The sequence below is a fragment of the Enoplosus armatus genome, chromosome 12, assembly GCF_043641665.1.
Source record: "Enoplosus armatus isolate fEnoArm2 chromosome 12, fEnoArm2.hap1, whole genome shotgun sequence".
Lineage (NCBI taxonomy): Eukaryota > Metazoa > Chordata > Actinopteri > Centrarchiformes > Enoplosidae > Enoplosus > Enoplosus armatus.
The window spans coordinates 24,511,012-24,535,479 of NC_092191.1; the positions used below are offsets into that span (position 1 = coordinate 24,511,012).

General features: G+C 42.4%; 3 protein-coding genes across 3 annotated transcripts; all 3 read left to right on the forward strand.

Annotated features, from left to right (window-relative positions):
- The first annotated feature begins 255 nt into the window (after positions 1-255).
- On the forward strand, positions 256-4,716 carry tlx1 (T cell leukemia homeobox 1). Its single transcript, XM_070915822.1, has 3 exons — positions 256-706; positions 2,595-2,796; positions 4,506-4,716. Exons 1-3 carry the CDS (start codon positions 256-258, stop codon positions 4,714-4,716), a joined length of 864 nt encoding a protein of 287 aa, XP_070771923.1.
- Positions 4,717-10,910: 6,194 nt separating this feature from the next.
- sdhaf4 (succinate dehydrogenase complex assembly factor 4) lies at positions 10,911-13,810 on the forward strand. Its single transcript, XM_070915823.1, has 3 exons — positions 10,911-11,082; positions 12,326-12,439; positions 12,969-13,810. The coding sequence occupies exons 1-3, from the start codon at positions 10,998-11,000 to the stop codon at positions 13,076-13,078; spliced, it is 309 nt and encodes a 102-aa protein (XP_070771924.1). The 5' UTR covers positions 10,911-10,997; the 3' UTR covers positions 13,079-13,810.
- Positions 13,811-14,119: 309 nt separating this feature from the next.
- cep68 (centrosomal protein 68) lies at positions 14,120-22,185 on the forward strand. The gene is made up of 9 exons (XM_070916291.1): positions 14,120-14,199; positions 17,012-17,102; positions 17,223-17,522; positions 18,357-19,442; positions 19,653-19,809; positions 20,010-20,206; positions 20,346-20,468; positions 21,370-21,466; positions 21,576-22,185. Exons 3-9 carry the CDS (start codon positions 17,253-17,255, stop codon positions 21,755-21,757), a joined length of 2,112 nt encoding a protein of 703 aa, XP_070772392.1. The 5' UTR covers positions 14,120-14,199; positions 17,012-17,102; positions 17,223-17,252; the 3' UTR covers positions 21,758-22,185.
- Positions 22,186-24,468: the final 2,283 nt, after the last annotated feature.

A 24,468-nucleotide genomic window follows, 5' to 3' on the forward strand; every position in this document is an offset into this window, starting at 1 on the left:
AGTTTCTAGGCCTAAAATTGGGGCTTAATCTCGCACTGTCTATTTGGCAGTTTGATTGATGTCCTCGCGCAGCTGGGGGTGCGGTCCAGCCTCCCTCTCCTGCATGCGCACACAGACAGACTCACACACAGTGCTCCAGCACTCACTAGATAACGATCGGAGCTCGAGTAGAAGAATCCCAGACTGAAGAGTCCAGGGAGCGGCGCGTGGAGCAACCTCTGTTCCTCGCGCCGGAGCTGGGGGCTCGCGGAGGCCATGGATCACATAGGGATATTGGGTGCGCATCTGCAGCAGCACACGCACGTGGAGCCCATCAGCTTCGGTATAGATCAGATCCTCAGCAACGTGGAGCAGAGCTGCATGCTGGGCGTGAGGATGCACGAGCAGGACTACGGACACGCGGCCTACAACAGCAGCGCGAGTAGCGGCGTGAACGGCGGCTTCACATGCGGTAACACCGGATATAACGGCACCACCAGCTCGTGCGGGGTGGCTTCCCTAGGCGGAGCTTATCACATGAACATGGGCGTTAATACGAACGGGCCTAACGTGAACGCCGCCGGGGTCATCCGTGTCCCCGCTCACCGGCCTCTGAGCTGCGCAAACTCCTCTGTGCCGCCGGTGAGCGGGACCATCAACAACCTGACTGCGCTGACGTTCCCCTGGATGGAGAGCAACCGACGCTACACCAAAGACAGGTTCACAGGTGGGATCATAATATAATATATATAACATGATAATATAGCTATTGTTAGGCACAAGGGAAAAATCCAATCCACTAGTCTATTTTAAAAGATATTCAGAACATAGCCTACTCTTGAGGCTGCAGCTTTTTGCGGGAAATTTCATTTCAGTTTTATTTATATAGCGTCAAATCACAACATTTTATCTCATGACACTTTTTATATAGAGCAGGTCTAGACCGTATTCTTATATAATATATTTACAGAGACTCGATAGTTCCCCCCATGAGCAAGCACTTCACTAATCCTTCAGAAAATAACACAAAGCTCCACGGAGCAGTCTGAAAGGTCCTGGTGTGTGCTCATCATCCGCCTGCTCATGTGTACCAAAGAATTTCACTATGAGTGAATCGCTGATGAATGGTTCAACAGGATATGGCCATTATTCACACAGTATTTATTAGAGAGAGCTCAAGAAAGATCTGTCTTTTTTTTTTTTTACTCTTACATTTTACCACTGCGATCCACCAAATACTGATTCACATCTCACAATCAAACGGGCACTATTGAAGCTAGGGCAGCCGAGTCACAGCGCAGAATTGTCATTTTTGAAAACTTAAAAATAACATTTAAAAAATTAAAATAATACAAATATTGCTTCACAAGCTGTTTTGTTTCCAGCTAGACAAGAATCGCCCCTATTACAATAAGAAACTCGAGAAAATAAACTGAAAATAGACTTGGTGGGCTACGCTATAACTTCTGCTTAATGTCATTTAAGTTGGTAAATATATTTATACACACACACAGTATGTACGTCTAAAGTCATTAAAATGAAAGAGGCCAAACCTAATAACATAATGTCACTGCAATAGTATCTATCTGTCTGTCTCAGCCAAAATACACTACAGTATTTCTGTAAGATACTGGAGACGGAATACCCCCTCCTTTGTATTATTATCACTACTTTAATAGACTGCTAGTGTTATTTTACACAGTGACGTGTGATACGTCAGTGATGTGCTGCAGACAGTGAGCTGTGTGATCTTCCTCTCCTGGGGTCTTCCTCTCTGTGTTCTTTGCCTGCAGGGCCGTCGCTTCAGTTTGCTGTAAGCTCTTACAGCAAAATCCCTGCATTATGTTTGTTAACATCCACAGCCATATTCAACGTATGACACTGTACTGATATAATGTCAAATGTAAGCTCATTTACGTTTGACTGGGCTGATTGGAATTCTGTTGGGTAATAAATTATTGTGACAAATGATTTCATCAACATTCACCTATGCAGAAAACAAGTTCTCTCGAGGTCTTTGAATATGCCATGGGTTAACAAAAGTTTTGCAAAGGTTCTTCGGTTATGGTATATAAATCTAAATGTATAAATATCTATTTACTTATTGAACTTGTGACATAAAAATGCTAATAAATAAGATGCTAATAAATAGAAAACACACACACACACACACACAGGTCTAGATATAGGTATGGACATATGCTGTGTATATTAGAACACGATTTATATATTTCATATTTTCAGATCAAATACGGACTCTCGCTTTTTAAGGTCCTATATAAAGGGTCATATCTTGGCTCTCACTCATTTTCTGTCTGATTGCTCTGCATATGTGGCACCCATAATACCCTGCTTTGACTTGTCCTGTCCTGTCCTGTCCTGTCCTCCTTCCTTTCTGTCCTGACCTGTCCTGACTCATACTGTCCGGTCCTGTCCTCCTTCCATCTTGTCCTGTTCTATATGGTCCTTACTTGTCCTGTCCTGACTTGTACCATCCTGACCTGACCTGTCCTGTCCTGTCCTCATTTGTACTGTCCTTTCCTTTCCTTTCCTGTCTTGTCCTGTCCTGTCCTGTCCAGTGTCCCTCTCACCCCTGACTGTAACACGTCGTGTAGGTCATCCCTACCAGAACCGGACGCCTCCTAAGAAGAAGAAGCCTCGGACCTCTTTCACGCGGCTGCAGATCTGTGAGTTGGAGAAACGCTTCCACCGGCAAAAGTATCTGGCGTCTGCTGAGCGGGCCGCCCTTGCCAAAGCCCTGAAGATGACTGACGCGCAGGTCAAAACCTGGTTCCAAAACAGACGCACCAAATGGAGGTGAAATTATGGTTTGGTTTTGTTCCTTTTACCAATGCATTATTATCTCTACAAAGCAGAGGGTGATTTTTGGGGAGTTTTGTTAGAGCCACTAACCCCACCAAAGAGGCCCTGCATTCTTTAAGGAGGGCTGTAGGTCAATTTGGTTCCTAGCGGCTGTCTGGGGTCCTCCAGCGGTATTTAAAAGGCTCCAGGAGGTCCCGTTGGACCAAAATTGAAAAATGGTTTTGTCTTTGCTTTGAAGCACAATATGAGTGTTTTATACTTCCCTCCCACCACTGTGGTTGTCGTCATATGTGCCCTTATCTGACTTTTACACTAAATCATAACAAATAATAAGTAAATATTCACTCAGTGTCCAGTTTATTAGGTACAGCTAGCTAAAACCATGTCCAGTAGTCCTGCAGTAAATCCTCCTTCATGAAGGTGCTAACTTTGTGCTGCTGTTGAACTGTATTGCGTTATACAGAGAGGTGTTATCTGTTAGTTAGCCAACCCTTTTTGATAAAAATGGGGTAGAGAAAAAAATAGAAACACGTCATTAAGGAAGGATTTATTGAAATTAGACTGCATTGGTTTTAGCTAGCTGTACCTAATAAACCGGACACTGAGTGTATAAAATGCTTTAAATGCTCTTAAAATGGAGTGTGTGAACATATTTGGTGACCACTGACATGAAGAGGCTCTCAACCCCACTGCCTCCACATGCAGCAGGAGACATAGAAATCTTCCTTTAAATTGAACCAGGCTATTGTATAACTTAAAAATGGAGTAAATACAGTGTCAGAGTAACAATGCCTCAAACAGCTCCTTCTACACGTTTCTGTGAGGTAGAAATAAGACATTGTGACTGGCATTTAAAAATATAACTGGATTCAGCATATTCCTTAAATGAAATAAAATATGTCTTTCGGTATAGAATCGTATTTTCATAGATGAAATGTAATAAACATGTAGCCTTAGTAAGACCACAATTTTATCACAATTTTTTTTGAGGTTCTTCATAGCTCAAATTTATTGGAAAATCTTATGTGGACATAAAGAAGAACTAAAGAAGACTCTCTGGGCCTGGAAAGACGGATCAAAACGGTCCTTGAAATACTGTGCGTTATTTCTGCATTTTGCAGACGTAGTAATCATTTACGAGACAAGAATAAATGGCAGAATAGAATAGAATAAATTCTTTTTTCACGATTTTGAAAATTGGCTGAGAAACTGAGGGAGCGTCACAGTTATCGTAGCACGTTTTGTATTATTTCATTTTTTTTGTCGACAATAATAAAACTTTAGATTTTGTAACAATTCACAGATTGTAAAGTGACGCACGCTGCCCAGAGGCAATTTTATTCTGTGCATTGCACTGTCGCACAAACCCAAATAAACGAAAGTACTTATTTTATATTAGTAGTCTTATTTTTTTTATCTTCATTTGTATCCTGCACTTTCTCAACAAATTAACAAATCCTGGCCACGACCTGAAGCCATGTCGCCCGACTTCCCGTTTTAAATAAAACACATAATAATAATAATAATAATAATAATAATAATAATAACAGAAATACACTACACTACACGTGTATATATGAACATAGAGAGGATTGTTATAATATTGTGATTATAACACCGCATGGGAGGAACCTCCACACTGGGATCTCTAGGTTTGGATGATGTGTGAGCGACTCCACGGTGTGTCCTTGTGGCTGTTGCAGGCGGCAGACGGCGGAGGAGCGGGAGGCGGAGCGGCAGCAGGCCAACCGGATCCTCATGCAGCTGCAGCAGGAGGCCTTCCAGAAGACCGTCAACCAGCCAGCTACCCCGGACCCGCTGTGCCTGCAGAACAGCTCTCTGTTCGCCCTGCAGAACCTGCAGCCCTGGACCGAGAACACCGCCAAGATCAGCAGCGTGTCGGCCTGCGAGTAGAGCCAACACACGGCCTCCAGACGGGTCTCTGCTCCGGTGCCGAATGACTGCTGGAGGGCAGAGACACGGGCTGTAGCCCGTTGAGGAGCTCCGTACAGAGGAGGCCCGATACATGACACTGTCTCACAGATCCTGGTCACCAGTATCATCGCTGGCTGTTATTATCACCTCCTGTCAGACAGACTCTGTTGCTGCAGCTACAACAAACATGCTTCAGATGGGCTCCCTCAGCACTACTCCACAGTCTGATCTGTATCCTTCAGAATCCTGGACTGGGTCTCTGCCTCAGTCCCACAGACACTAGACTGACATTTTGGAAATATTTCGGAGGCATCATGACGAAGGTGTGCTCCATCAAAGAGCGAATGAGAGGAGCAAGACAGAGTGGCAGCAGTGAGTTGTGTTATAGTTTACCTGTAGGGGACTTGATGTTTCATAAACAGCATATTTTCATATTTGATGTCTGAACATCTCTGCCATCAGTGTCTGTCTGTGTTTCTCTGCTATGTTAAAGGACTTTTTACTCAACTGCAAAATAACAGGGCACTTGTTTTAGCACCTTTCTATGAATTCAACATGTAATTTGACACATCACCTGACAGAAAGAAAAGGACTCCATGTGATGATTTACAGCAACAAACCAAGGACATCTGTCTATTTTACCATTTTATAATCTAGGAACAAATTAGCCAAAAGGCCAAGAAGGATTTCTTTAAAAGACAAATAATATTTAATAGCAGCTTTGTGGCTACATTTAACAATGACCATTTTTCCACCACAATTTACCACATTTCACATTTTCTCTTATTTTTGTATAAATGCTTTACAAACTGTATTTTCCTATTTCTCTCTTACCACTGTGCTGTGTGAAGTGTGCAAGCAGAACATCTCAGAGGCTGACCAATCACAAACAAAGAGCAGTCATGTGTCCAGGCAGCATTTCATATCCTTTTTCCCTTGTCTGCCATTGCACTGTGTGTGTGTGTGTGTGTGTGTGTGTGTGTGTGTGTGTGTGTGTGTGTGTTTGTGTGTGTGTGTGTGTGTGTGTGTGTGTGTGTGTGTCTTTGCATTTCTGTGTGCATACAAATGAATATAGAAATGCTTCAGAAAAACAGAAAATGTATTTCTATTCATACTGATGACAGTAATGATGCAGAGTTGATCATGCAAGCAAATTCAAAACCCCTTTAGTATGAATATCTTCTACATTTTTCAGCCATATGTAACTTTTACTTGATCAGTGGAAATACATTTGAACTGAATATTCAATTTCATGCCACATGTATAGCCTATATATATTTTGTCACTTAGAGCAAACTTAAAGGCAGTTCAGTGTTATTTCTGATTCACTGGTGCTGTTCAAATTTTCATCAGTTATGGATCTTCATCAGGCACAAAACATGCTGTAAACCTGACATTATATATATATCTTGACATATATATGACAATAAGCCCCCTTCAGACCCTCATTGACAAGGCAGCTATGTATTCATATTTATTATTCAACAATAGATTAACTATCAGCCAGTCAGACAAACCCAGGGCTGGATCACTGAATATTCCCATATTTCCCAACTTCATTCGGAAATATGAGGAAATGCAGCACTTATTATAGTATTGACTGACATGACAAGAGCCTTAAACCTGCAATAATGGATTTTTTCAGGCCACTTGGTGACAGCAGGAACAAACAGTTAACACAACATTAACATCTCAGCACCTTTTTAGTTGATATGGTGAACTAACAGATGCTTATTTCCACATCCAGCGGACACAGAGTCGTGTCTGTCTTGAAGTGGGTCCCTATGTTAAAAAATATGTTTACCACTTTTATTATTTCAGCTGATTTTGTGTATATTTAGCACATGTTCCCATATTAAATTGTGATTAGCACACAGCAAACCTGGAGCTAGATTGTATTCCAGAACAGGAATACTGGGAACAATGCAAAGAAAAAGGGGAGTCATGGGGTTAATGGGGGAACAGCAGGCCAATTTTGCTTTAGGGGCCCCTTTGCAGGTTAATCCAGCCATCAGCAAAAATAATGAATACAGAAATAAACATAAAAAGGAATCAAATAAAATACACGAAAAAATACTTGACATGCTCTAATGTACATTAGAGAGAGAGTAAAGGTTGGGTTTTCTCATGTTGAAGTGAGCTGACATTTGATTTTTGGGCTCATTTGTACAAATACTCCTCCTCAGTTCTGAAATTTTTGAATGTTGTGTTTCCCCATTAAAGGCCGATCATTTGATCATGTAAACCACATATTTGTGTTTCAAGTGGTCATCCCATTTATCATGAACTGTTCTCCAGAGAGCAGGTGGCTGAAAAAGTGCCATTTTGAGGTGAAATTACTTTGACAGTTGCCATGCGGGAACGTTGACAAGAAACAGGTCAGCTCTCACAAAATAGTCCCAGAAATGAGGAGGGGGTTTGTGCTCAAAATGTGGAGGCTCTGAGAAAGAAAAGAGTTTTCAACTTTGGATCCAAATTTAGAATGTGACAATTTCAAGTTCTTTTTTAGAAGGATGAATACTGTATACAACATACTCTCGTGTTTTCTTTGTTTCACTTCACACAAACGTGTATATTTTGATGCATATCTATAAACACTCTCTGATGAAAAAGAATGATACATGTATTTTTTTGTCCAAGACTCTTTGGGTGTGTATTGGTGCATGCTGAGCCAGCTGTTTGGCACTGTGTGTGTGTGTGTGTGTGTGTGTGTGTGTGTGTGTGTGTGTGTGTGTGTGTGTGTGTGTGTGTGATGAGACATTCTCCAGGACTGTTTTCTAAAAGGTTCAAGAGGAATGTAAAGAAATATCTGCACTGAGTCTCTGGAGTTGAGCAACCTGAAACCTCCTGGAATTCCTCTCTCTCTCTCTCTCTCTCTCTCTCTCTCTCTCTCTCTCTCTCTCTCTCTCTCTCTCTCTCTCTCTCGATTTTACCGTGGGGAGAAAAAGTGGTCACCAGAACTGATAAAGATAAAACAAACAGCACAGCATGTGCAGTTATTATAATTCTTTTTAGTCTTTGTCTCCTTCTCCGTATCTGAGACACACACAGACACCCATCAACCATGAACCACATACCTTTGTGTACTTGTGTCCTGTTTGGGCCCCTTAGTTCTGATGAACAGAAATCTTTGTCCCTTTCCTGTTTCAACATGACAATGTCCCCGTTCACAAAGCAGCACCATAAAAGAATGTCAGTCCCAGTTTGGTGTAGAATAAGTTGACTGGTCTGCCCAGAGTCTTGATTTCAACCCCATACAACACCTTTGCTCTCTGAGGCTACACAAGTAAACTGTGGAGGATTAATTCCAGTTCAGACTAGAAGAAGCAGTAAGAATGGCACATTTGCTGCCAGATAGATGCAAAATTAATGCTGTTTTGTCTGACATACATTCACATACATTCAACAGTAAACTCGGATAATTTCCCCTTAAATGCTGATGCTGGAATGTGGGGGTTTTAGCAACCTGTTGTTAGGCTTAGCTTTCAATTTTGGAGTCCATCTGAACATCTCACTCTCTGAAGGAAAGCGAGTAAGTAGGCTATAATTCCCTAAATGCTTTCCAGTCCCTGTTTAAGAAAGGTGTGTGAACATGATAAAATAGCAGCTCACTGGTTTGTCATTCTTGTGACCAAACCAGGCAAAAACATTTCTACAATCCTTTATTATCCATAAAATACCCAAGTATTTCTAAATTCCTGGCTATGGCCCTGTGCACAGTAGTTCGTGTCTGCAAGTCATTGTAATCACTCCAGCAGGAACTGTCAAACTGATCTAAGTTATCAAGCAAATAGGGCAATCATAGGCTACATTTGGCTAAAGCATGAGTGTTTAGTGTTAAACAGACGTAGGCCTATTAGTGTCTTCTTTTAAATTCTTCAGCGTCACTAATTATAATACAATAAATTGAACAATGAACGAAGCGATGACAACATACGGCGGCCAAAGGGGCCAAACCGTAGGTCGGTTTAAATATGATATCCAATGCTTTGTCTTCCCCTACTGGCGACTAGTAAACATTACACTGACTGGTCGCCATTTTCCGTCGCTAGATGATGATGAAAATTGCGTAAGTGAAGCGCGACAAACATCAACAACGTAATTGTGTAAGTGTGCGAACACAGTAGAAGGAAAGTCGTTGTGCTTCTCGGTTCTCTTATTGGCTTCAGATATGTCTGTTGTGCGGTTGTGTCCTTCAATCAGCAGACATGTTGTTTCTAAGGGGCTGGCTGTGGACTATCTATGTAACAGTGCAGGTCAGTGTATATCGGTGTGTGTCTGTGTGTCTGTGTCTGTGTGTGCGCGCGCGCGCGCGCGCCTTGGTAACTCCGGTTTTCTTGTGGGTCAAATCTACATTCACATACCTGGTGTTTTAGAATCAGACACTGATTTGAAACTTTGGGATGAACTGGAACGCTGACATTGAGCCAGACCTGATCACCCAACATCAGTGTTGGACCTCACTAATGCTCTGGGGCCTGAATGGGAGCAAATCCCATCTCAACATGTGCTGGAGAGTTTGAAACCAGATGAGTGGAGGTTGTCACAGCAGCACATTCATGACCATGGTGCCCATTGTCACATGATCAACTGACACACATGGCTGGAAAGTTCAGGTGTCTACATGGCCATTTAGTATACAGTATACCCACACATTCACATGTGACTCTAGATCACAAACACTTTGACTTCAGTGGAGCATGGAAGTTTATTCTTGACCTTGGAAACAGTAGACTGAAAAAAACACTTATTAGTATTTCCTAGTATTGTGTGCTCAGTGGATGGAGTTTGCTCAGTTGCCCACTGAACACATATGCAGCCTTCCTGGGGCTTCTGATGATACAAATGGTAATGGAAAGGTGTTTGTGACACTTATGAAGTGTTTCTTTTATATTGATTGTGTATCGGAAAAAAGTATTTTTGGGCCAGTGTGCCTCACTTGTTCTGCAATACAGAAAGTGACCACTATAACTAAATCACCTCACAGCCCAGCACTGTCTCTGGGGCTTAGTGTGTATGTACCCAAAATGAAATTAAATATGTGAGTATATGTGACAAAATAATCTTAACTCAAAGATGCACTTACCACCACTTTCCAAGCTTTCAATGGCATGTCTCACTCCATCATTTACAGTGTATACTGAAAAGCTGAAGTGGACTGCAGCTCTTGCGTAACCCCGAACTCTGTAAGTGTTAGGCTCATTTGTTATTCATTCACATGAGCTAAACAAACCACATTACAGAAGAAGTGCCTGGGCTCTAATTTTCAATAAATCAACATGTCTTGTGAATGTTGTCCACAATGTTGCTGTGTTGGAATTGCGTCTGTATTGTAATGGCAGAGTTAATTCGATGTGCTCTCTGAGGCTACACAAGTAAACTGTGGAGGATTAATTCCAGTTCAGACTAGAAGAAGCAGTAAGAATGGCACATTTGCTGCCAGATAGATGCAAAATTAATGCTGTTTTGTCTGACATACATTCACATACATTCAACAGTAAACTCGGATAATTTCCCCTTAAATGCTGATGCTGGAATGTGGGGGTTTTAGCAACCTGTTGTTAGGCTTAGCTTTCAATTTTGGAGTCCATCTGAACATCTCACTCTCTGAAGGAAAGCGAGTAAGTAGGCTATAATTCCCTAAATGCTTTCCAGTCCCTGTTTAAGAAAGGTGTGTGAACATGATAAAATAGCAGCTCACTGGTTTGTCATTCTTGTGACCAAACCAGGCAAAAACATTTCTACAATCCTTTATTATCCATAAAATACCCAAGTATTTCTAAATTCCTGGCTATGGCCCTGTGCACAGTAGTTCGTGTCTGCAAGTCATTGTAATCACTCCAGCAGGAACTGTCAAACTGATCTAAGTTATCAAGCAAATAGGGCAATCATAGGCTACATTTGGCTAAAGCATGAGTGTTTAGTGTTAAACAGACGTAGGCCTATTAGTGTCTTCTTTTAAATTCTTCAGCGTCACTAATTATAATACAATAAATTGAACAATGAACGAAGCGATGACAACATACGGCGGCCAAAGGGGCCAAACCGTAGGTCGGTTTAAATATGATATCCAATGCTTTGTCTTCCCCTACTGGCGACTAGTAAACATTACACTGACTGGTCGCCATTTTCCGTCGCTAGATGATGATGAAAATTGCGTAAGTGAAGCGCGACAAACATCAACAACGTAATTGTGTAAGTGTGCGAACACAGTAGAAGGAAAGTCGTTGTGCTTCTCGGTTCTCTTATTGGCTTCAGATATGTCTGTTGTGCGGTTGTGTCCTTCAATCAGCAGACATGTTGTTTCTAAGGGGCTGGCTGTGGACTATCTATGTAACAGTGCAGGCCAGTGTATATCGGTGTCTGTGTGTGCGCGCGCGCGCGCGCCTTGGTAACTCACATACCTGGTGTTAGAATCAGAAACTGATTTGAAACTGTTTATTGCCAAGTAACATACATTACAAGGAATTTGCTGTGGTCTGAAGGTGCTATTGTTTTGATATCAAATAAGTAGAATATAAAAGCTAAAATAAGAATAAAAATAAAAATAAGATAAGATAAATAACAACAGTGCAGTGACCAGAATAAAGTAAAGTGTCCAGGTAAAGTGTCCAGTAGGGGGTGGGTGCGTTAATGTAACGCAGGGGGGACAGGGGTGATGTACCTTAATATAACGTATAAGTAGTGTTTGTGTTCGGGGGGGGGGGGGGTCAATGTAAGTTCGTCACGTTGACTGCAGAGGGGAAGAAACTGTTTTTGTGGCGGGAGGTTTTGGTCCTGATGGACCGCAGCCTCCTGCCAGAGGGGAGGGGGTCGAACAGATGGTGTCCGGGTGGGAGGGGTCGGCAGCGATCTTCCCTGCTCTCCTCAGGGTCCTGGAGGAGTACAGGTCCTGAAGAGATGGGAGGTTGCAGCCGATCACCCTCTCTGCAGAGCGGATGATACGCTGCAGTCTGCGTCTGTCCTTGGTGGAGGCAGCAGCGTACCAGACGGTGATGGAGAAGGTGAGGATGGACTCTATGATGGCAGTGTAGAAGTGAACCAGCATAGTTTGTGGCAGGTTAAACTTCCTCAGCTGCCTCAGGAAGTACATCCTCTGTTGGGCTTTCTTGATGAGGGAGCTGATGTTCAGCTCCCACCGGAGGTCCTGGCTGATGATGGAGCCCAGGAAACGGAAGGACTCCACAGTGTCCACTGGAGAGTCACACAGGGTGATGGGGGCGGGTAGGGCTGCGCTCTTCCTGAAGTCTACAATGCAAGAAATTCGGGAAACAAATCCACTGGAGTTGTTCCCCTGATGTTCATGAGCTCTTCTCTGGTGAAAGAGCTCCGTGAACCAAAACAAAATACACTGTTTACTAACAAAACAAGGCAAAACAATGCGCTCCAACAGACCGAGGCAGCCACCTTGGATTCCTTGGATTTTATCTTGGATAAATCTTGGATTTTAATGTGTTAAACACCTTCGCTAAGGTTAAATCAGAGCGGCAGGTCTGCTGTGAAAGACTGTGTCATTCAGTGTGCACTGACTGCAAACAGCTGTGTTACGCCAGTTTGTATTCTGAAATCCCTGGTGTGTCTTGTTCAGGGTGTTCACGGGGGTTCAGCGGAGCGGCGAAGGACAAGGAGCCACTGAAGAAAGCTAAAACCCCGCAGGGTCGGTTTGACACCACCGAGGACAGGAGCAAAGATGTTCTGCAAAGTGAGAATGCTGCAGGGGACTTTCTGTTTTTGATTTGGGCACAAAGTGCTCTCAGAGATGTTTTCTTCTTCTTCTTCTTCTTCTTCTTCTTCTTCTTCTTCTTCTTCTAATGAATTTCTGGCCGGATGTACACTGAAAAGTGTAGTGAAAATTCATATCAGATGAAAAGATAGACTTCTTAACTCAAGGCCCCACGTACAAGCATTTTTCAGCACTTTCAACCACATTTCACAATGTAGAGTTTGATCAGTTGTCATTATGTGACAGCATTGAACTTCTGAAGTTAGAACTCCCATCATCTAAAGCAGACTGTGAACTGTGGTTGAAAGCTCAGGAAAAAGCTATTAAGTGGACCTTCAGTTAAGAAACAAAGTGAACGTTCTAACCTTTGTGAAGATAGGAGTTTTAGCAAGGACCTTATAAACTGGACATTGTACAATGTGAACTTTATGTAAAGCAGCTGTGGAAGGAAACAATCTGAATTAAAGCAGTGTCTTTCAAACTGAGCCATTCTCTTGTTGTCCTCCAGAGTTCCCTGATGATGTGAACCCCATAACCAAGGAGAAGGGGGGTCCTCGCGGTCCAGAGCCCACCCGCTACGGAGACTGGGAGAGAAAGGGCCGCTGTGTCGACTTCTAGTTCATTACATCTGATGCATCACACCTGTATTATGGAGATATATAGTCACTTTTTAAACCATTGATTGTTTTTGAGTTTCCGATTGGAAAGCGAGAATGAGGTAGCGATACAAACTGTGTTTCTGACTCCGATTGTATTAATACTTACAGGGAACAAAGAGAATTATAAGCATACATTTTGGACAAATTAACGTACAATAAAAAAATAAAATAAACTACTTTTACTGAAGTGTAACTTAAGCATATCCTGGCTGTTAATGGTGTGCTCTTTGTATAACAGGTCATGCTCCAAAGACAATGTAATCAAAAATCACTTCAATATGTGAAGCTTCAGGACATGTTTTGCACATTGACAGTTTTTTGTTGCATGTACTTTTTAAGGGATTAATTGATCAATGCAGTCTGCTGTTGCTTACCTGCAGTTTGGATAAAACATACGTGATGTCTGTTTGTGTGGTTCCAAAGAAAAAGAAACGCATGCTTTATTGATAGGTCATTATTACTACCAGTCATTGTAGTAGCAGTGTTGCTATTGCTAGCGTTGTTTGATGAGTGATTAGTGATTTTATACAATAAAGATATGTATGCACACATGCTGAAGGTGAGTAAGAAGCCATATCGGTCTGCTCCTGTTTCTATTAGAACTCAGTTGTAAATGTTGCCTTCAAATGCCGTCAAAAACATCGTAATTATGAATTTCACCCCACAAAGTAAATAAAGTAATGTGATTGGCGCTCGTTTTCTGTGTTATTGTTAGGCGCTTGTGTGAATTATGACTTTCCTATCCTTAAAATCTTGTTATATCCCACACGCTGTGCATGTTACATAGTTTACATATGTAATTTATAGATGAATAAGTAACTTGTGTTTTTTAGAGAATTCATCATAACCGAGCGGCAAGCAAATAAGCAGACAGTCCCTGCCTATATGACAGGGAGTGTCTGCTGGTTACCGATGTTACGAAAAGACTTGTGCTAAATGACTTGGTGCAGGACAGGGGCAGGATATGGTTTTAGGAGAAAACAGTGAAGGCAGCACAATTAGAGGAAGGAGGCTGCAGGAACAAAGCTACAGTGAAGAAGAGGGTTCGGGTATGGACGCCAGACCACGGTGCTAACTGTGGTAAGTGTCTGTCACTTACTGTACTGTTTTGTTCCTGACTGTGTGAACGGCCGCTTGAGGAGTTTGTTAGTCAGACTGCATTGATAGATTTTCGGTAAGTGACTACTGGTCTGATTTCCGCCGACCAAATACGCAGTAACGTTAGTGGGCGGTGGGAAAAGCCAAATACTTGAAATGAGAGGTTTTATGAAAAGGAAGCACAGCTAGGTGGATCATGATGATGCCGAATTTACGAGAGGACCCGAAAGAATTGTGAAAGGGCGGAAGTGGGACTCCGTTTGGTATGTACGTTAGTCGTTTTTGAGATTAGTTTAATACGTGTTGCACACTTTTGATACTATTGAAATCACAAAGCCAGTAATATCGCCACTGCTTTAATTCTATATTGTGTAGTTTTCTGCAGACCATGGTTTCAAGTTTTATTCAGTTTCTTATATGTTGTCATCTTCGTTTTTAGGTTTTTTCTTCTCAGCTGGTGCATAGGCCCAAAGAAAACGAGCTTCCGACACAGAATCTTTCATGGCCAGCTCTGTAGACTACAATGGCTCCTGGCTTTGTATAGGTCACTTGTGTTTTGTGTCACTGCTTGTTGCCATGGTTTCCTTCACAGTCCCACTCTGACCAATGTCCTTGTTTGACATACTGTATATTTAAGTTTGAAGTTAACTGAGGGTCAGCTCTGTGTTCATGACTGACAGCAGTGCTCCATGAATGTACTGTGACTATTACAAGTGTTTATGTACTTCTGTGTTCACACTCCACATGTTTTTCTGGAGCAGGTTGGCTGTTATTCTCTTGTCACATACTGATGATAGGTTTGCTGTTGCAAGGATATCCGAGTTCTGAATCAGGGCTATAGCCATTAGTCAATCCTGGTGTCTTTGTTCTGTCTTTGTTTCTGATTTGTCCTTTGATTGACATTTCCCTCTTGAGTCTAGCATCATCCTCTCTAGGTCATGAAAACCAGGCACACCATCACAATGGAGGATAGTGTGAGAGGTTCACCCACCACCCCAAATTCCAAATCTTGAGAATAACGAGACAGAAAAACACGTGGTGATCCTGTCATCACTGAGAGTTACAGAATGTTTGTACCTTTTTTATAAATGGGCTCAGTGGGTCTGATTGTCATGCATTGTGCTTAGTTTGTTTTAACACAAGCTGCAACAGAGAAGAGATTCAACACAATGGCCTGGTTTTCCCAAAGACCCTCCTCAGCAACTGCATGGAGAGCTATCACTAGAGTGAGAAAATCATTTTGAATAATTTGGGTGAACTGGCCATCAAAGCATGATATTCAGGCTATCATAACCATAAAGAGCAGCAGTGAGTTAATGCGCTGTAGGAAACTATTTTCCAGTATTAGATATTTGGCTTTGCTTGACCTTCGGTATCTTTTGGTATATATTTGGTACATATTTCAGATTGTTCCCTATAGAGAACTATATCATACACATCATCAGACTGCATCCAGAAGGCGCTAAAACTTCTTAATCAACGCATTGTTTTTTCCGGAGCTGATGATGGAAGTAGCTAACGAGTGAGCGATCTCGCTTCCTTCTCATCTCTGTTGAGAGTTGCACATGCGCAGTACTGATCGGGCAGTGGCGAACCCATGCTGCTTTTTTGGGAAACGAAGATCGAACGGTCTCTGAGTTCTATGCATGATGTGTCCACAGCTCTGACCACACTGCTGCCGGTCCAGCAGACCCCTGGACACACCGTGTTCTTCCTTATTGGTCCGGTGAGCACAGGCAGGTCTGAACATGCAGTCTTAATGAGATCAGTCAGGTGGGGAGTGAGCATATCATTACACTGCCTGTACCCTGCTGGATGCTTATCAGGCCTGCTGCTTAGTGATCCCACAACAATAGGTAGAGACATTCCACTCACGAAGCAACTGGAAATTCGTATGTCCCGCTTACATATGTGTGTTTATCTGGAACAAATATTGACAAGGATTGCTGAATTGATCTAAAGCTATAATCTATTTTTACTGTACAATTAACGTGCATATTGGAGCTCTAAACATAATGTTTGTTTTACAGCAAATGTACTGTTTGGTTCACTAACAGTAGTGGAGCATTTAGCAACTAAAGAGACAGATATTTCCCTCCCAGGTAGAGACCAAAAACAGCTAAAAGAGAGAGAATATTGGACTTGCATTCATCAAGTGACATACACGAGTCTAAATGAATACTAATGTCCGCTGTAGAGGTCAAAATATCTGCTTTCAGGTCTGTTTCGGGACGTTTTGTTGCATACAATTTCTGACTTAGGCTGGATTCGGGATTTGGTCATTTCAAAATGTAATTCATTAAGAAGTTCTTCTCTGTTGATTATTTTCCATATCAATCTGTCAATAAAATGCCAGAAATTTGCTAAAAACAAATGACCATCAAAAGTTGCTTGTTTTGTCCAAACAACAAATGAATGACATAAAACTGAAAAGCAGCAAATCAGCACAGACTTGATAAATGACTTAAACAACGAAGCATTTATCAGAATTGTTTCAGCTCTAACAGCTTTGTGTCTAAAATATGGTCAGGTCCAAGGTAGTTAAGGGTCTCAGTTTTAGACTTGTGCAGAACTCTAGTCTAATGCCTAAACAGGCAACTGTTTGCCACAACAACTTTACAAGGTAATAATATGTAAGATAGTATTTTCTACTTGTTCTGCTGAATGTCTTGCTTCTAACATCATTTATACATTTATAATTATTCTGAAATGGGTTTTCTGCTTCTCTCACTTCTCAAGTTGTCTGTGAATGTGTTACTCTGTCTTAATGTCCTAGACGTCTTTGTCATTGCAGGGCTCCTTTGTGCCTCAACTCAGCAACACGATGTTTGTTGTTGAAAAGACACTGCACAAGAAACTCTGCCACAACCTATCAGCTCTTTAAGGTGCATGAATGAAACTAAAAGAATCAAATACTTCACTTTTCAGTGATATCTTTGAAAACAATGTCTCGTTTTATGTCTCGTTTTAACACTGAACATTTCCAAATTGTTATGTTCCTTTAGTTCACGACCTTCTGACATTTCCTTTGTCCAATGGAAGCCAAGGGATGCAGCCAGCGATGGAAGATGCATCTCCCAGAGTTTAAACACAGCAGGAGATGCCTGACTCTAACTACAAAAGACAGTGAAAGAGGCAAGACACAGAGAGAAAGAGATAGAGGAGGGCCACACAAAAGTGTTACTATGGCGCCCACCTCCAGGTATCTGACAGACAGACAGTATGTCATGAGAAAGCCTCTGTTCTCTGCAGAACAACATGCATCTATCTTAAAGAAGACATATCCACAGAAGCACACAGAGAAGGTGAGGAGGACAGAGACTGAATGTGAATATTAGGGCCGCTGTTAGGAGGGGAAAAAAGTAGTCATTGTAAGAAAAAGTCATAATATTACAAATAGATAAAGTCGTGGTTGTACGAGAAAAATGTCATAATCTAACAATAATCAAGTCATGTTTTTAAGAGACAAAGCCAGGATTCTATGAGGGAAAAAAACTAAATATAGATGTCATGATCAGATTCCATGTGCATGTTCTTTGTTCTCGCAAAATGACTAATTTATTATATGAAACATTACAACCTTTTTCTCAAAATATTTCAACTTTATTCTCTTCATTAATTCACAGTAGCCCAAACACTGTTGTGATCTTCAGACAATCAGTCAGCTGCATAGGGTTAATATAAAACACTGCACAGCTACCTAATAGGAATTATTGGCTTGTCATTTTAAACTGCTTGTGCACTGTCAGAAATTATAAAGCACGCAGCAGAATTCTCTGAAAAAAGGTTGACATGAGAAAATGTACCAGTGAATTCACTAGGGAAGCGTGGGCGAGTGTCCCTCACACACTCTATTATGAAGTTACTAACAAAGGCTTCAACAGCAAAGTAGGTTTTAAAATCCATCAGTGATGCAGCCTGTGAGAGAAGTGAGAGCTCTTCCTTCGTATCATTACTGTTGAACTCCAGCAGGGACAGCACTTCCTCTGTGGACTAGATGCTACATATCTGCACCGGTCAGAGACAACAGAGACTTACAGTTTATGTCTGAATGCCCAAAAGCCTTTACTTTAACAGACAGATGAAGCCAGCATTGTCATAGGATCCTTTTTTAATCCTGTCTGTTTCCTGCCTTGTAGGAGAAACAGTTGGGTGTTGTAAGAGAAGAAAATCCACAACACACTGACATGAACTTTTTGACCAGAGCAAGAGAGGAGATGACCCCAGAAAACTTCACCCTCTCTGACAGTGACATCTCACTTCCCGTAGGCTCTAGAGAAGACCTCAGCTCACCCTTGGGTGTCTCAGACCTCAGGGCCAGGCTGTGCCATGAAGAACCCACTTTTGGATCACCTTTCCCTGGCAGCAGATCAGCGCAGCAGAGCCTCTCGAGTTCCATCCTGGAGGTTCAGAGACTAAATCCTCCTCTGAGGCCACGACTGACCTCCACTGTCCTGTATCCTACCTACAACCTTCGCTCAGGATACTCCAGGCCAGGCCAGACTAATCTCAGGCTGAGGCAGAGGGAGGAGATAGGTGGGGGTGAGACCAAAGTATGCTCTTCTGAAGGACACTCCAAAGGACATCCATTGTCTCTCCATCAGGCGAACTACTGGTCCTGCGCCATCCCTAAAGCTTTGCCTCCATCTCCAGACAGGCATTTTGCAGGCTGGGACCCAAATAGGGAGTACCAGGCCCTACTGGACTACACCTACCCTCTGAGACCAGGACAGGTGGTCAGTGAGTGGGACAGCTCTGAGCCCCAGGGAGACTCCCTCCTCCAAACAGACCCCACCCTTCAGGACTCAGGGATTGAACTGGACCACCTTTGTAGCTCCACCAGCCTGTTAGGGTTGGGCTTTACAGCGAGCAGCACAGGGCAGACAAGAGAAAGAAGCACTCTTGGTGTGGATCATAGGTCGCCTGACCTGCAGGGGTTCACCAAATCCTCAGATGGTCTGTCCTCTGGTGCCCTGCTCTCCCGAACAGATCCTGTGGGTTTGTCCTTGGACAGTCTGGACTGCAGTAAGAACAGAGGTGGAATGAATCGTTACAAGAATGATGGTCACCATCATCAGCACCATGCAGTGTCCTCCTCTACCTCCACTGCTTTTATCTGCTCCACCAGAGTTCTCCCACAGTCCAGGTATGTATGTGCGGAGGTGGACGAGGAGTTCTGGCCTCTTCCAGAGCAGCTGGAGGAGCTGCAGCTGCTGTCTCAACAGGTCAGTGCTGTGGACACACATGGACTTATACTCAAGGACCACAGTGGTGCTTTTGCATGTTGAAACCTTTTCACTACAAATCACTCATCCTTTGCATTATTTTGCTGATCATTTTCCACGGAGCACGTTTTCAGATTGCATTCAGTTCACCGTGGTCTGAAAATCCGCCTTCCCACAGCTTAAAGCTAACCATTTGGTCCCTATGTGCAGGTGAGGGAGGTTACAGCCCAACTGAGCCGGCCTGTCACAGCCAGCTGGGAGTCTGTGGGGCCAGGTACCACCTCCATCCTCTCCTCCATCACCCAGCCTGAGAAACAGGAGGGTGAAGTCAAAGAGCCGGAGGGCAACAATGTTGCTGCTCAGACAGGTATTTATTGTATTTATATTTTGGGCCTATACGCTCTTTAAGGGTCAGTTCGGTTTTGGTTATTTGTCCAGGTTTGGAGAAAAAGGTCTCTGAGATTTCTGCCTCCACCCCAACATAATGGAGGTGAATGGAATTTAGTTTGTGATGCCAACTGAAAGATTCTCAAAAATTCCAAAACTCCATCTCTTGTCTTTGAGCAGCTGATCACAGGGACTCTGGGGCAGCAAAGAGGAGTTCTGGAGCCTGGGTGGAGCCTGTTGGAGGGGGACTGAGTTGGTCCAGTCTCAGGGAGGTGGAGGCTTTGGTGGATCAGCTGTGTGGCCTCACCCTGCCTGGCAGCCAGAGGAGTAGCCAGGAGGACCAGGAGCGAAATGAGTCCCTGATGCAACACATCCAGGTAGAAACACGGCCTGTCTGTCTGACTGTAAGTCAAAGCGCAGTGTGATACAATGGAACACACTGCCTTCACAGAGACATATGTGACATACGTGACCATCATATAGTAAAAGCAGCCGTGAATGTTGGGTGTTTTCCAGGTCTTCAGTTCACACCTGGAGCAGCTCATCCAGCGGCTGTATTTAGTGTCAGAGAAGATGGAGCTGCTGTCTGTGCCCACTGTGGACATAGACAGTGTGAAGTTGTCTCTGGCTGACTATCAGGTGAGGGCTGAGCCTCCAGAATGGATGGTTCTGTTTCTACTGCACTGGGTGTCTGGATAGGTGGACATGTTCACACGTGAGCATGAAGAGTTCTCCTGTGGGTCTATTTGCCAGGAAGGTTTTTTCTGCTGGGTCAAATAATTCTCTTGGTCACTCTTACCTTCATAACATAGGCTGGAGGCCATCTGTCAAGTATCTGTCATTTGCATTATCAATTGTTCTCTTTGGCTCTGCATGCTTCCACAAGGTTCATGCACTTTGCAGCACGGTGGAGAAACTCTGTACTGTTATCCAGAAACATTTAATGAACAGATGACACAGACCTGAGATTTATTTTTTCTCTCTGTGTTGCATTCCAGTGAGGCAGTTAGCCAATCACAGCACACCCTGAAACAAAACCAGGTGACATTCACAGACAGGTGAACATGTGTAGACGTGGGGTCACAGCATCAATACTGATGATGACACACTAACAAGGAGAGAAAACAGCAGTAAATCCTCACCCTGGAGAAGCTGGAGCCAGAGAATGCCAGTATTGCTCCATAAAGAAGCTAAATGATTAATTGATGATCAAAATGGATAAACTGTCATTGGACTAATCAAGGAATTGCTCAGTTCCACACTAAAGTTGTTGTACTGTTTGTACTCACCTGGAGTTTTTAGGCTGTTAAAATCCATCAGCAGGGGAAACGATGCATGTCCACAAGTGATTAGTTAAACACAACACAGCCGGCGAGTAAAAAGTATCCTGCACTGCACAAACATCTCTTACTGTGTTGGTCAAGAGTCGTGTTCATTCCAGTGGAAAAGAAACGTGTCTCCTCAGCAAACCCAACCTCATTTTATAACTTCAAAGCTCAGTCGTTACTCACTTCATGCTCTTTCTTGGTCTTGTTGCCAGAGTTTTCAGAGAGAAGTGAGCAGCCAACAACCCTTGACCTCCTGTGTTTTGCACACTGGACGGCTTCTCCTCAGCTTCATCAACACCACATCTCCACGTCAGTTTGTAACATGCAACATTATGAGCAAAAACTGAAAGGAAAACTTCAAAATTCATCTCATCATTTTCCCACTAAATCTTTTTGCATTCTCTCTCCTCGTTTCCAGTTTTAAGAGACACCTTGCTGTTGATTGAGAGGCAGTCTGGAGCTCTGGAGACCCACACTGAACACTTTTTCTCCTCCATCCTGTCTGCCATGGACAGCCTGACCCAGTCCATTAAGCCCAGTTCAGTCCAGCAGAGCAGAGAGGAGGACCCGGGTCCTGAGGGAGTCCAGGGGTCTTTGTGACAGGCTGCAGGACATGTCTGTGTACAAGCATATGATTTATTTCACTTATTTATTTCTTTGTTTCTTACTTTCTTCCAACAATTCTGTTTTTTAATACAAGGCTCAGGTCTATGTTTCTCAAAAAGCACAACTGACTTTTTAAACATGTTAGCATCATGTGTATGAGTTGGGTATGTATGCCAATACATGATGTTTGTTGTCTTTGTAATGAAGAGCAAGTTTCATAAAGGAAACATTCAGGAGCATCTGATCACATTGAATAATACAGGGCCTCGACGTGCTCCTAACACAATGTTCTATTATGTCTTAATATTGCACTGCTTTTTCTACTCTGTATTTTTCAAGACTCAACCATCCTCTGATTACCCTCTATATCACTTGTAATGAATAATAGATTTTTCAAATGGAATCACAAACTGAATCTTAGACAGGATTTTATATTATATATGAATAATAATAAATAAACAATATTCCATCTCAGTTTTTCGGCTTTGTTTACGGTCACTTATGGATCCATTATGCTTTCCTTTATTTTCTGTCATATATATAATGTTACAATGTCGGATGTTCATATTAAATGTGGCAAAATAATGAGGTAAACGTATGTAAAGGTACAGGGACGTCCACCCACTCAATCTGTTATTATTTGACCGCTCTGCTCAGGACTACTCTTCAAGTCTTTGATGGTTGTTGCAAAGTGGTTGCAGAAAGTGCTTTTTCAGTTTTGAAGGAAAGTTAGTTTCTTGATGGACAGCTGGCTTTACTTACTAAAAGTAATTGCTTACTAACGCTAACTGTAGCTGCCATTAGGTAGTTAGCTCAATTAGCCAGTCCTATTGGCTATCTGACTCTGCCTGGACTGGGAGCTCAGAGTCCAAAGTTCCTGTGCTAGCGGTGTAAACACCAACACTCCCCCGGTTCTCTGAGCTCCCAGTTCAGCTAAGCTAATAGGACCGCTAGTTGTATGGCTGACTGAGCCAGCTGCTACAGTTATCAGCCTTTAAGGCTATCTGTCCATCAGGAATCTCATGACACTTTACAAATAGAGCAGGTCTAGACCACACTCTTTATAATATAAATCACAGAGTTGAGGCAGAGCCGCCAGAAGACATCAGAGGGAAAACCAGGAAGTTATAAAAGTTTTTGTGTGTGTTTTTGAACAATAATCAGCGACAAACATATCTCTATTTTCCAAGCTAATTTACTACAGCTGTCATATGTCGTCAAACACACTGGCAAGAGGATGAGGTGGTGCGGGCTGTGCTCCAAAGTACTGGGTGCGCCCCCTCAGCAGGCTTCCAGGAAGTTAGCCATTATTTAACACTGAAACTCAGGAGCAGAAGGGGAGATTGTGACCAGTGAGTGAGTTTCACCTACAGCTTAAAGAGAGGCTTCGCATCTGAAAATGCCAGGACAAAACAAATCAGAATCCGAATCAGAAATACTTTATTGATCCCCGGGGGGGAATTATACAAGCGACTGTAACAGGCTGCATGCACGGTTGGCGCATGCACACTGACAGATCCATCTTTACGTGGTAATCAAGTACACATGAACCTGTTAAGTCAATACATCTATGATAATCCTTCATTAATCAGTTCAACCATGTGTATTCACACATCTGTATCATCAGTATGGAACTTCCATTTATCATTATATTGTTGTATGCCTCCGCCCCACGGGGTGGTAATTCTAGTTTGTTCAGGTTCTGTCTGAGATTTCTGCTTCCACCACAGTACAATGGAGGTGAATGGGCTTTAGTTTGTTGTGTGCACATTATTGAAAAATGATCCTCTTTCCAGAATCTATGTACTATTATTGTCACTGTCACTGGTTTAAATTCAAACTACTTTCTTCCTAAGACACATTGTAGTTGCTAGAGACAAAATTAGACAAATGGAACATGGTTTGACATACAGTATTCCCTCCATTTTTTGTCATTTTTGTCATTTTGTTGTTAAAAAGCCTAAACAACCCAAAAATGCTCAATCGTTTCACTATACTCTGATTCAATCAAAGTCATTGAATAAACCAGATTAAAACCGTGTCTCTGTGTTGGCCATATTGTGTGCTGTCTGGTATGCACATTTAGAGGAAACTGGAGAGGTTGTTGCCCTGACAGGTCAATCAGGTCAGACTAGTTTAGGATTATTATTTGATCCCTGTTTGTATGAGTTGGAAGATACTTGTTAATTTCATCTTCACCTAATTGCTCATGAATAAATTTAGCACAAGTGAAAACTCCCTGGGCACACACACACAACTAATCATGTGATCACAGCTGCCTTTAAAGTTTAATCATACATTTCACTTTAGCAATGATGTACTTGATAAACGCTTTATTCTGCGTTGTAGTTTAACCCATGGTTAGGTTCACTTCAGAAGTCTTTTTCGTTGAACAATGAATGAACAGTATACAACAATTAAGGCAATATAACACCAGAGGTAACTCCTGAAGGGAAAGAAACACTGAGAGCATTTGTTTTCAGCAGGCTCAGATTGAGATTTGTGGTCTGCTAAGAATAAATCAAGCTTCAGTATAGCACTGGGGAATTTTTGCTCATCAATAAAGAATATTACAAACAGTATGAAACAGAATCAATAATTCAGTTCATTTGTTCACAATACAGTAACACATTTTATCAGAAGTTTAAAAGACAAGCACCCAATCAGTGTTATGAAAAAAGAGACTGGCTTATATCCGTTTCAAC